This window comes from Diplotaxodon limnothrissa, linkage group LG12 (genome assembly GCF_057381915.1).
Source record: "Diplotaxodon limnothrissa isolate DT_005_m linkage group LG12, D_limnothrissa_male_GT1.1, whole genome shotgun sequence".
NCBI classification, from domain to species: domain Eukaryota; kingdom Metazoa; phylum Chordata; class Actinopteri; order Cichliformes; family Cichlidae; genus Diplotaxodon; species Diplotaxodon limnothrissa.
In genome coordinates, this window is record NC_140607.1 from 40,328,627 (window position 1) to 40,342,398 (window position 13,772).

Genomic DNA, 13,772 nt, shown 5'->3' on the forward strand with positions numbered 1-13,772 from the left:
TTAGTCACACTAACATAGCTGATTTATGAAGTTCTCTTTAAAATAAAAGACATTAGGCACAGACTAATAAGCTGGACTTCCTCTTCCTGGGGAAAGTGCACGTAACACTTTCCACCCCCCAACCCCATTGTCCTTTATTGGATACGTCTGCAGCAGGAGCCAGTTACACCAGGCTGATCCTTCCGTCCACCAATCACATCCGAGCCCCTGGACAGGTGAATTGGCATATGCAAATTCAGAGATCACGAATAAACAACACACAGCAGCATTTTGGATTAACTGCAAATGGAAGAAAGCAGTCTTACATATTTGTTTAATATGTGCATTGAAGGACATGTCCTGGTCAAAAATGACTCCAAGGTTCCTCACAGCGTTACTGGAGGCTGAGGTAATGCCATCCAGAGTAAGAATCTGCTTAGATACCATATTTCTAAGGTTTTCAGGGCCGAGTACAATAGTCATGGGATTTCTGGCTCTTTTTAGAGAACCAGCTCTTTCGGCTCCAAACTGGCTCTTCAGGTTGTTTTGTTGCTTTAATTAATTTATTATTAACAATAATATAAAATTATGCACAAAAGGAATTACTAATGTAAAAAAAGTGGTTTTATCTATATATGCTTATATATAAATATATGTGGTGGCCCCTAGAGACAAAGCACGTACAAACCCCAAAACACATTTCTAGCGTTATTCAGGGCCGAGTACAATAACCTCAGTTTGATCTGAATTAAGAAGCAGAAAGTTAGCGGCCATCCAGGGGTCCGTTCTTCATACCTCGCTTACTACATCCAAGATCAAATCATCGCGCTAACTTTGAGCTCACTATCCCGGTTCTCCGAACACACCTGTTGTTGACGATTAGTATAGCTGGATGAAGTAATGTGAGATCACTGGGTGGCTTAACAGGGGCTACGCATCGATAGTAGAAACATTGATCGGCAACCCTTTGATTGGTCGGCAAAAAGTATTTTTCGGCAGCAGAGCAAGAACTCTTGATTGAGGGATTTCAGGAGTTTCAGAGTTTAATTAAAACGCAAGGGAACACTGCAAAGGCTGCAAAAGCAAGGAGAGAGGGCTGGCAGAAAGTTGCTGACAAATTAAACTCGTAAGTAATTTAATAATAATAATAATAATGGATTGGATTTATATAGCGCTTTTCAAGGCACCCAAAGCGCTTTACAATGCCACTATTCATTCACTCTCACATTCACACACTGGTGGAGGCAGCTACAGGTGTAGCCACAGCTGCCCTGGGGCAGACTGACAGAAGCCAGGCTGCCATATCGCACCATCGGCCCCTCTGGCCAACACCAGTAGGCGGTAGGGTAAATTTATTATATTATATTATATTATATCATATTATATTATATTACATTATATCCTCTTTCACATTAGAGCCACGACAGGACCCACTAGAACATGGGAACAAGTAAAAGTGAAATATAAGAATATTCTACAGAATGGTAATATTTATCACTTATATTGCTTTTAGTCTCTTGAAAAGAGACCCTGAAATAATCTGTTTGTTTGTTTATAACAGCAACCAAGAAAAGGGCAGAGCAAAAAAAGACAGGTGGTGGTCCTGCACCCCCTCGTCAACAAGTTGGTTAAGTAAATAATACCCTCACGGGAAAATCGATATCTCTCTATGAGCACACTGTCGCGCTGAGCTAAAGGATCCTGTCTATCCCGCAATATACGCTGGATTCTGAGGACTCTCCTTATCAATCTTGCACCTTCCGCAATGGGTGGCTCGCGTATACGGACAGGACATGGCTGCGACAGACTTCCCAAATCCACCTTCGCTTTTATAGCCGTGGTCTCTCATCTTGATTACATGAAGTAATTTACTATTACTACTCTAAAATATGAATTACATCTGAAATAATCAAATACATGTAATAGAATGATTAATAGTACATTTCCCTTTTTTTACGAAATGACCTGTATGTATCTGTGTGACATCAATAAAAGGATCAAGTGCTGCATTATCTTTAGTTACATTGATAATATTTATTTATGGTAAAACAGTGGTAAAATATCGCTGTTGTTTTCGTATAAATGAAGCGGACATACCTGAGTGGCTGCGATCTAATCTTGTTTACATAAAGTAAGCCTGCTCCCGAGCAGGTTTACGCTTACGGCTCTGTTGCTATGGCAGCAAGTCCCGGATGAGCTTCGGAGAACCGAACGATCCAAGATCACGCGAAATCGTCAACAATCAAATCCAGCTAACTCACTTAGCGCGGTACGAAGAACAGACCCCAGGTCTTTAAGACATTCCTGCAGTTTAACTCATTGCTTTGTGTTATCTGGCTTCATGGTAAATGGTAAATGGCCTGTATTTGTATAAAGCGCTTTGGGGTCCTTAGGGACTAGTAAAGCGCTTTACACATCCAGTCATCCACACATTCACACACTGGTGCTGGCAGCTACATTGTAGCCACAGCCACCCTGGGGCGCACTGACAGAGGCGAGGCTGCCGGACACTGGCGCCACCGGGCCCTCCGACCACCACCAGTAGGCAACGGGTGAAGCGTCTTGCCCAAGGACACAACGACCGAGACTGTCCAAGCTGGGGCTCGAACCGGCAACCCTCCGATTACAAGACGAACGCCAAACTCTTGAGCCACGATCGCCCCACCATGGATAGATAGAGCTGGGTGTCATCAGCATAGCAGTGTAAATGTATGCTATGTCTTCTAATGATACTGCCTAAAGGAAGCATGTATAATGTAAACAGAATTGGTCCTAGCACTGAACCCTGTGGAACACCATAACTGACCTCAGTGTGTGAAGAGGACTCTCCATTTTTATTTAGACTCTTCTTTGCCAATTGATCTTTCCAATTTAACTTCAGTACTTTCTCCAAACCATCAATGTGTCTTATAGACCATCCTAAGACTGCTTTGAGCGCCTTGAGACAACTGTTGTGATTTGGTGCTATTCGATTTAAACAAAGCAAATGGTGGTGGATGGAGCAGCTACAGAGATTTTTCTTTTTCATGTTTGAAGTTTGTTGATCAGGTGCTGATGAAGGACTTCTGTCAGCTTTTTCCCAGTAAAGGTTTTAATGGTGATTACAGGAACAGCTGCTGTTTTGGACGCTAGGAAACAAAACTTTCACTCCACCTGAGCTCACTCTTTGCTTTTTGCAGATGGGCCACGGCTCCATGTTAAACTATGACAGCGTCATCTTCACTACTGCTGTATTATCAGTGTTCTTGTTTAAAATTGGAGGCTGTGTAGGCTTAATGCTGTCTTAGTTTTTATTCTCACACGTGCTCCTAAATACGTTGTTTGTTTTTAGACGCAAATGTGGGTGAGCACTACAGAGGCATGCATTAAAACAAAGCATTGAAGCAAAGAGGGGGCGCGAACATTTTTCTTGTAAAACGAAGGGAGGCCTAGCAAAAAAAGTTTGGGAACCACTGAGCTAAGCTAGCAAAACCCTGCAGACACAGTGAGGGAATGCTGTGGATGCATTTAGCGAGTTAATCAACAAAGAGTGTGCTTCAGATCAAGGACGTGAAGATTACACTGTGAAATAAGGAGTTATCTATAAGTTTTTAATTAAATTGGTGACACAAAAACACCACTGTGTGTTGGAACAGAGAGTGACACTCTACAGCAGAGAGAGTCAACGCCAAGTGGCAGCACCTCCACACACACACACACACACCTGATTTACTGCAGTTTATATTGTGTTTTATGCGCTGCTGTGTAAACATGTTCGATGTTTGTGATTGGTCAGATGCTACAAACACCGCCCCTTTCAAGTGAACACTCCTGTAGCTAGTAGGGGTGCAACGATACACAAAATTCACGGTTCGATATTTTTTCGATACAAAAAAATGTTCATGCTTTTTTAATTTGCTATTTATTAAAATTATAAATATATATTTTAACTCAAACGTTCAGTTTTTAAATTTAATGTTGCTGAAACAACAAAGGGATAAAATAATAAATCTATCTGATGGAGAAATCAATCATCTTTGGAAAAGAGAGTTTATTACAGAGAAATGGCTCTTTCAAAATAAAAGCTATACTACGCGCTTCTTCTGGGCTATATTCTCAGCAGCATATTAAACATATCAGGTCCCCATAAGGAGAATCCTGTGCTAACGGCTGTCTAAATGACTCGGGTAAAGTTTGTAGCATGCGTGCTTGTTGTTTTTGTCTGCTTCCACTTGTCTTTGCACTAGGATGCTGTCGGTGTAAATGTGCAGTCATATTCGTTGTGTTCCCACTAGTGCTGTCAGCGTAAATCTGAAATGACGTTAACGCCACAACACGGCAAATCTCCGTTAACGAGCTACCGCGGATCGCCCCGTGCGTGGGGCTGGACGGGGTCATACTTCACATGAAGACCAAAATAGTTCCAAAGGCCAGATCTGAATGAGGGTGGGGGAGGTTCAATTTGCCATGTTGCAACGAGCTTAGCTTCTGTCTTGCTAGCTTGCGCTGTGCTCAGTGGATCTGCGCTCGACAGTACAGCCTAGGCGGAGTAGTCGAACGCAGATCCACTGAGCACTCAACACAGACAGCATCGTCAGAAAAAAAGTTGATTTAATAAATTTAAAAAATTGTATTGTTCGATTGCGTACCGAACCGAAAGCACTGTATCGAACGGTTCAATATCGATACGAGTATCGTTGCACCCCTAGTAGCTAGATCAACAAACCGTGGTTAACTTAGCAGCAGACCGCTTCGTGTCACTGTTTATCCCACTGCCAGCCTGAGTCCAGGCCACTAGTGATGGGTCGGTCGCAAACGAAATGGCTCTTAGAGCCGGGTCTTTGACGTGAACGGCGCGAGCCGGCTCCTTATCGCGAGCCGTGGGTTTTTTTTTTTTCCTTTCTCTTACCCTCTCTCTCGCACTTTTTTCCGCTTCACTCCACACGCAAGCCTTGTGCTTTACGCTGGGTAGAGGGGGGAGGGGCGGTAGTTACACTCAGTAGCACAGGAACAGAGCGGGAGGGAGAGAGAGAGAAAGAGAGCCAGGGACTAGTGATGTGCGATACCACTGATTTCCTTTCCGATCCGATACCAAGTAATATTCAGGGTGGTATCGACAATACTGATCCGATACCGATACTTTGTACAAAAACTTATTTTATTTATTGTATCTCAAATTATAGCATCATAATGATTACAGGACATCAGATTACTTGTTCTTATCACTTAATAATGCAGAGTTCATCACATAGAAATAAAAAAACTGAAGTTGTGCGCATTTTGAACACCTTGCCTGCCTGCAGCAGTAAAGGACTCCGTGAGAGACGTCTGTCTCGCCCTGGCAGCACCTGTCCCTCTCCTCCTCTTCAGTTCACCTCAACATACGCTCGTCATATTCTGTGATATGATTTACTCTGAGGTGTTTGACAGGGTTAGTGATGTTGCCACAACATACATGCCAACCCTGCCGATTTTCCACCCGGACAACAAAATTGAAAAACCATATTGCAGAATTCATAGCGCGGCCCAGCCAATTCCAGTTTCCAACAATGGCGGCAGCGACTTAGTTTTAATATCACTCTTATTTCTCTTTCTGGGTCGCAAGAAAACTTTTAACATATTTTCAGGTGAGAATGTAGCTGTGTAAACTTCAAATATCTGAGCCGACCTACACATCGTTTACAAACCCCCACGGTCTTTCATTACTCGGGTTAAACATGATATATAAGTCACTTTGATAACTTCAAAATGTTATTGTTTGGCTTTTTCAGTGTTTTATTTGTTCGTGAGTAAATCGGTTTGGCTGAGATTAAAGTTATTAGATTAGATTAAATTAAATTAAACTTTATTAATCCCTTGGGAGGGTTCCTCCGGGGTTTTCACACAGCTGAATAAACGTCAAACAGAAAATTAATTAAACAAAGTGTGAGATGGTCGAGAGTTTATGCCAGCGCCCGGTTATATTTTAGATAGCAAGGAGCAGACGGCAGTTTCACTCCACCAAGGGAGCTCGTGACGTACTACCCGGCTTTCTTTAGACCGCGAAAGCCGGTCCTCAGGTGGAAGCAGCCTCTGAATTTGGACACCCCCGCTGTTTCCGGGCCGGCCAATAATAACGGTGACATTTAACATATTTTACCCGATAAATAAACCCTGTAAAATGCATTTTGAATGTCTCCCTAATTCTAAGGTCTCAAGGTTGGCAAGTATGGCCACAACACCTCACTTTTTTGCCACATGTATTGCAAACCACGTCTCAGCTGTTTGTGGAGGTAAAATACGTCCGCACATGACTCCAATTACGCTCAGCCATTGTTGTGAGTGCGCACGCCAAGGGGCTGCGAGACTTTTATACAGCCGTATTTCGCACATGACTATGAAAGGCGGAAGAGGAAGTAGTTCCTTTGAATGTAGACAATCTGAATTTTATAATTTCTTTCCACTGTGTTTCTGTTAATGATAAACTACAAATTTACCCTAAATTACTAAAATATCGATATTTTAATGTGAGAATCGATTCTAGAAGATAAATGTTTGGTATCGGAGGAATCGATATTTCAGGATCGATCCGCACATCACTACCAGGGACAACAACGTCACATTAGAAAGGTATAGTAATCATCCACAACTATTTTCAGTTGCAGATGATAAAGGATTCAGAAAGTTTATTCATGCAGGTCCATATGACAGAGAATGTGCATCTTCTTTTTGTTTTCATATTTTAATTTATATTTAATTGTGTTGTGGTTTGCGGTGTTTTGTGTTGTTTCACTTTAAATTTGTAAAAGGAAAAAGCTGAAAATTTAAATAGTTAAAAGTTGAACTGTGAATAGTTGTTTTTTGTATTATATGATTTATTTATTACATTTTATGTGGAGTGAATAAATAAAAGTATAAAAGCTCGCACTGGAACAGTTCGCAGCCGAGTGTGAAGCAGCGGGAATGAGGATCAGCACCTCCAAATCTGAGGCCATGGTTCTCAGCCGGAAAAGGGTGGAGTGCCCACTCCGGGTCGGGGATGAGTTCCTGCCCCAAGTGGAGGAGTTCAAGTATCTCAGGGTCTTGTTCGCGTGGTGAAGAGGGAGCTGAGTGTAAAAGCGAAGCTCTCAATTTACCGGTCCATCTACGTCCCTACCCTCACCTATGGCCACAAGCTGTGGGTAGTGACCGAAAGAACGAGATCGCGGATACAAGTGGCAGAAATGAGCTTCCTCCGAAGGGTGGCTGGCCTCTCCCTTAGAGATAGGGTGAGAAGTTCAGCCATCCGGGAGGGGCTCAGAGTAGAGCAGCTGCTGCTCCACATCGAAAGGAGCCAGCTGAGGTGGTTCGGGCATCTGACAAGGATGCCCCCTGGGCGCCTCCTGGGTGAGGTGTTCCAGGCATGTCCCACCGGGAGGAGGCCCCGGGGCAGACCCAGGACACGCTGGAGAGATTATATCTCTCGGCTGGCCTGGGAACGTCTTGGTGTTCCCCCGGATAAGCTGGAGGAGGTGGCTGGGGAGAGGGAGGTCTGGGCCTCTTGGCTTAGGCTGCTGCCCCCGCGACCCGGCCTCGGATAAAGCGGATGAGGATGGATGGAGATTTACGGTGGCCCCTACAGACAAAGCACATACAAACTTCAAATCACGTACGAACTCCAAAACACGTAAAAACACTTAAAAACTCCAAAACACGTAAAAACACATACAAACTCTGAAGCACGTACAAAAGACAACAGAAGTGCTCCAGGATGCTAGGGGGCAGTGTTGAGCTTTTGTTACCTAGTGGCTACACAAGCCAGCAAGTACCAACGACCGGATTTGGTGTGTGGTAGTAACAGGTAAATGAACTTTTTTTTTTTTTAATTATTTGACTATATATGAATGCTTGTGTATAAATACATAAACAATACACATATGCTTTCGTGCTTTCAATTGTGTAATTTAACTGATCTAGTAGCTCTGTTTTGGAAGTTCAGTTCATGCTAGAAATGTGTTTTGGAGTTTGTGCATGTTTTGTCTCTAGGGGCCACCGCATATATTTATATATAAACATATATAAATATTATTGTTAATAATAAATTAATTAAAGCAACAAAACAACCTGAAGAGCTGGTTCGGAGCTGAAAGAGCCGGCTCTTTTTAGTGAGTCGAACCGAAACAGCCAGTTCTCTAAAAAGAGCCGGAAATTCCATCACTACAGGCCACAGAGAAACAAACTGGGTGTGCTTAATTTGCTTTGTAGTGCAGACCCAGTTATTCTCAGTGTGATTTCGTCAGTTCAACCGGTTCGACCAGTCTGACCAGTCTGTTTTATTGTCGCAGCATTTCCAAGATGGCCGCCGTGCACAGCAGCACATTGAGAGCTCCTGGAAACAGCTGGAGTCTGTAAGTGACCTTTGCCCCTGCCCACCAACACACTGTCCCCACCCCAAACTCTGTAGAAGCGGAAACTTGTTTGGACTGTTTATTTTTGTTTGTTTGTTGGTTTTTTTTACTTATTTTTCAGAGTAAGCGGCGGTTCGAACGTGACTGTAAGGAGGCGGAGCGAGCTCAGCACGTCTCCGACAAAATCGACCTGGACAATAAAACGGATGGAGAGAAGGTCAGAACACTAAGCTCTTGTCAGGGGGAGTGTGGGCGAAGCTTGAGCACCCCTGCAGTGATATGATTGGACGTTATTTATCAACTATGACCCAGGGGTTGAATAAAACAGCTGATTGTGGTCCATTTTAATCCCTAACATCATACTTAGTCCTGTCTGTCTGCCTGTGTCTCTCTCTGTCTGTCCGTCCATCACAGCGCTGCTCGCTGAAGGTGCGTCTCTTCTTCACTGATAAGCATATTTTGAGTCGTCTCCCGTTGGCAATCGTCGGTGTGAAAGTTTTCTCTGTTTTCAGGCTCGTCAGACAGCTCAGCAGAAACAACAAGCTGCTGAGGAGTCCAGGAAAGACTACGTGACAAGTTTAAACCAGTTTAACCAGGATCAGCACCAGCACTACCACACACTGGTACCAGTAATTTACCAGGTAGGACTTCCTGTTATGCAGTGATGTCATCAGTGAGTGTGGCGATGTGTACTCAGGCATGTGCCTCTGCCCTGCAGCGTATCCAGGACATGGAGGAGCGGCGGATCGAGAGGATTGGGGAGGCGATGCGTTCGTTGGCCGAGGCTGAGAGAAAAGTTCTTCCTGTTGTGAGCCGCTGTCTGGACGCCATGATGGAAGCTGCTGAAAGCATACAGCCAAGAAAGGTGAGAGTCCCGGGACTTTGCCCACAGAACCAAACACCTGATTTAGATTAGGCTAATTTGCCCTGAAGGTTATTTCCATGTGCACATCTGGATATCTAGTTTTCTCCCTAGAAGTTCCGATGTGACCGTGTTGATGTCCTTGAGTCCATCGACCCTTCAGACTGAATTTGGTTAGATGAGTAAACTCACAAGAAACACGCCAGCGAGCATGGCGGGTGGAAAGGGAATATCTAACGCCACCATCTGGCCAGGTTGTGTGCTGAGTTTGCACGTGTCTCTGGGTTCTCCGACTTCCACTCTGGTTTTGTCTGTTCCAGAAGTCCTGTGCTTTGTTCTGATGCAGCTTTGCAATCCTAACCCAATTCTGCCACGCTCTTCTTAGAGGAGAGGCTTTCTCCTTCCAAACAGCCACACTTGTTCAATCTCAAAAGGCTGATTCTGTCCATCTGGTTCTGTTCAGTGAGAGAAATGTTTCATCATCATCAGATGATGTCTTCAGTCTCAGCTGACTGCAGGTTTCAACCTTATAAACAGGACATTTGCACAATGACTGACACTAGCAGCACTGAATGAACAATGGGCTGTGAGGTCAGTTTATGATCATTTACCATTCACAGAGAGTTGGGGAATGGCTGCAATCACAGCATTGTAAGATGGTGACAGATGTACCCTTAGGCCCCCTCCTGGATACAGAGATCAAGGTCAAGGTAACTTTATTTATACCCATAGGCAAGGTAAATTTGCTTTACAGACAAAATGATAGCATTTGGCATCCCTTCAAAAACAAACATACCTAATAAAGATATAAACCTCCCTGTAGCACATATATAGTAATTTAATATTTCGAATCAAAAACAGTTCTTATTTAATTCAGTGACAGCAACGGGGACAAAGCTATTTTTATAACGCTTTGTCCTGCATCTCGGAAATAGAAACCTCCGTCCTGAGGAAAGAAGCTGAAATTCACCCCTTAGAGGATGGGAACCATTTTTAAGGATTGATAAAGCCATCCTCTGTACCTGCTTGGAGTACAGGGAGGCTAAACAAGACTGTGGCTCACCTATCAGACGACTGGACCATCTCACTATCTGATTCAGAGAGTTTTTCTCTGTGACAGAGGTCTGACTGAACCATGCCACCAAACAAAAGGACAAAATAAAAGAACGAAACTGATCTAAAAGTCTTTTAATTAAAATATGGGGCTGTTTTGTATTAAAAGCCGAAGAAAAGTCAATGAAAAGAAGTCTTGCAAAAGTCCCTTTACTCTGTACATGTTTAAGAATCAGATTTAGTGAAGTCAAAAGTGCGTCCTCCACTCCTCTGTTGGGCCTATATGCAAACTGCATTGGATCCAGCTGATGTTCAGTCTCTTTCATAATCACATTTCTGATGATTTTTTCAAAGACTTTCATGACAACTGAAGTGAGGGCAACAGGCATGAAGTCGTTTAGAATTGTTGGACGACTAGATTTAGGGACAGGAACCACGACTGCTTCTTTCCAAAGAGAGGGCACATGTTGTGTTTGCAAGGATTTATTCAAAATAACCTGAAATATAGGACTGAGTTTATCAGCACAAGATTTAATTAGGCGGCCACTAATATTATCAGGACCCTGGCTCTTGTTCACATTGACAGTATGAAAGGCCTTTTTAACATCGCTGAGTTCAATGATAAAGTGCTGAGTATCTCTCAGTTTCTGTTTCAGTTCAGAAATATCCTCGCTGAAATCAGAAGAACTAAAACGAGCATAAAACATGTTTAAAGCGTTTGCAAATCTCTGTCTGAATTAAAACCATCTAAGATGATCTGACTGCTGCTCTGGGGATTTTGGAACCCTGCTATGGTTTTCATACAAGTCCAGGCAGACCCAAAATTTTTTGCAGCACATTTGCTTTCAAGAAGGTTTTTGTAGTTCTGTTTTGCTTTCAAGAGCTCGATTTTCAGGTCCTTGGTGGCTGTCTGAAAATCAGTAACAGCCCCCTCTTTAAAGGCCTGTCTCTTTTTCCTTAAACAGGATTTGATGCTTTTAGTGACCCATGGCTTATTGTTAGCGTAGACTTTAACGCGCTTACGGGGTATAATCATGTCTTTACAAAATATTGCATAAGAGCTAGTAACATCCACCAAAGCGTCGAGATCATCTCCACAAGACTGAATAAAAACTTCCCAATCTGTAAGCACAGATTCTTCTGACCATATGTCAACATCCTTAGTCTTTGTCTTCTCTCGTTTTAAGACTGAGATGCACACAGTTATGGTCAGAAGATCCCAGAGGAGGAAGCGGGAGGGATTTATAAGCATTCTTCACCGATCCGTAACAAAGGTCCAACATTTTATCCCGTCTGGTAGGACAGGATACATATTGATACAGATTGCCCAAAGTTGATTCAAGAGAGACATGGTTAAAGTCCCCCATTATAAAGTTTGGGCGTCAGGAGAGAGCGCCTGCAGCTTCTGCACTACGTCTGAGATGATGCTGCAGGTGGAGGCGGGGTGAGCCCTGAATGTAAGCTATGGTAATAAAAAGTTGTGGAAACTCACGAGGGAGATAAAAAGGGCGCAGCGACACGGATAAAAGTTCAACATCTGGTGTACAAATACACTCTCTAACAGTCACAGCGCTACAGTAACGTTTGTTCACATACAAGCATACTCCCCCTCCTTGAGATTTCCTTGTTACCCGTGCATCCCGATCCCGGCGAAAGGGAGCTCCAAAACCGTCAACTGAAAAATCGGCGTCCTGGTCCTGGTCCAGCTCCAGCTCCGTCGGCCATGTCTCGGAAAAAACCATCACTCAGCTGTCCCTGAAGTCTTTCTGGAACCTGACGTTTCCCTGGAGTTCATCCAGCTTGTTCCTAAGAGACTGAACATTTCCAAGGATAACAGACGGCAGGGGAAACAGACTGACCTGTTGTCTCCTCAGACGCAATTTAACACCTCCACGTCTCCCTCTTTTCCTCTTCTCACTCGTTCTGTTAGAGTCTCTATGTATAAAATCCGGCATACATGAGGTGAGGTCCTTACCATCATACGGTAAGTTAAGTTGTAACAGCTCGTCGCGGGAGCAAACAATCCTCAGCTGACTCACGGCCTCGCCCACATCATCGGAAACAAGCCAGCACAGTAGAAATCCAACCACAATGAAGAAAAAAGAATCCATGACGTTCTCACTGTTGTGGAGCGTCACTTTGTAAGAAAACTGTCACTTCCTTCAACCAAAACACATGCCAGCGATAGAAACAAAAAGAAACGATAAGAACTTAAAAACGTAAAAACTTAGGATGCCAAGCTCTCACTCACTGCCGGTCGCTGCGTGCGCATTAGCCCTGGTCTTTCCCTTTTCACGTAAATGGCCTCCTTGACTCTGCCCTCAAACCAGCGTTCCTCCCTGTCCAGGATGTTACATCCTCATCCTTGAAAGAGTGTCCACTGGCCTGTAGGTGTAAACAGACTGCAGAGTCCAGGCCTGACGAGGTGGCTCTCGGTGTTGTGCCATCCTCTCCGCCAGAGGTTGTTTGGTTTCCCCGATGTATAAATCCTGGCAATCCTCCTGCACTTAACAGCGTGCACCATGATCCTTGGGGTCGACCAGTTTTTGGCGCAGCGTGTTTTGAGTGTTTAAATCACAGAGACGTCGTGTTTAGAAAAAGTGTGTCTCAGCTGCTCCGATACTCCTGACATGTACGGGATCACTACAGGGTTTTGCTTAGGCAGCGGTCTTTAGGAGCCTTCCCGGCTTTGACAAAAGTCCAGCTTTCTTACTCTGCTGTCATGAACTTTGACCTTTAACCTTCTAACTGAGGTGCGGGAGGGTGTGCATCTGCAGATATGTTTCTAATGAAGGAACTCCAAAATGTGCCTTCATAAACACGCCAATATGGGATGTAAAGGTCAAAGGTTAGCTGATGTTATGTGGTGAATGTCCTTTCAGGACACCCGTCAGGTGGTGGAGGTGTATAAATCAGGATTCGACCCCCCGGGTGATGTCGAATTTGAAGACTACAGCGCCACCATGAGGCGGAGCATCTCTGAATCCAGTTACCTCGACAACCGGACAGAGGAGCGGAGACAAAGCAGAAAGCTGTGGCCCTTCATCCGAAAAACCAAGGTATACGCGCACACACACACACAAGGTGCAGATGAGACACACCTGGAGGAATCACCTGGCTGTACTCAGGTCCTTTTCTCTCCTTTCAGTTGCTGACCCTCCTGTCCTCCCCCCGCCAGCCTCCACCCCCACCCCCAACCTCTCCTTCACCCGGGGGCATGGCCAACAGTCCCCAGTCCCCACCCACAGCCACAGCCACCCGAGAACCAATCACACAGCGGCTGAATGACCTCATGACCTCTGGCTACAGAACCAGGAAGCAGTGTCTGCGCAGCCTCAAGAGAGGGGTACAAGATGTACTGCATACTGTACTACATGAAATACTACGTTATATCTTAAATACTATAACACATATTGGAGTCCAGCTGCTGTGAGGTTTACACCACAAACTAAAGTCATATTTATGTCTCTGTGATGGTTAATCCAGCAGCATGCACTTTAATCTACGTGATATTTTAATGCTACAATATTATA

The 13,772-nt window shown here is 44.2% G+C and overlaps 1 protein-coding gene across 2 annotated transcripts in view; it reads left to right on the plus strand.

The window, feature by feature from the left end:
• Positions 1-13,772, plus strand: part of fnbp1a (formin binding protein 1a) — a 35,035-nt gene that overhangs the window by 5,909 nt on the left and 15,354 nt on the right. Inside the window, exons 5-11 of one of the 2 annotated variants that reach the window (XM_085366991.1) lie at positions 8,262-8,324; positions 8,446-8,541; positions 8,739-8,753; positions 8,837-8,965; positions 9,043-9,189; positions 13,122-13,298; positions 13,388-13,594. In XM_085366991.1, the coding sequence (XP_085223117.1) occupies positions 8,262-8,324; positions 8,446-8,541; positions 8,739-8,753; positions 8,837-8,965; positions 9,043-9,189; positions 13,122-13,298; positions 13,388-13,594 (834 nt within the window). The remainder of the gene's footprint in view (positions 1-8,261; positions 8,325-8,445; positions 8,542-8,738; positions 8,754-8,836; positions 8,966-9,042; positions 9,190-13,121; positions 13,299-13,387; positions 13,595-13,772) is intronic. The other variant, XM_085366992.1, reaches the window with a different exon arrangement.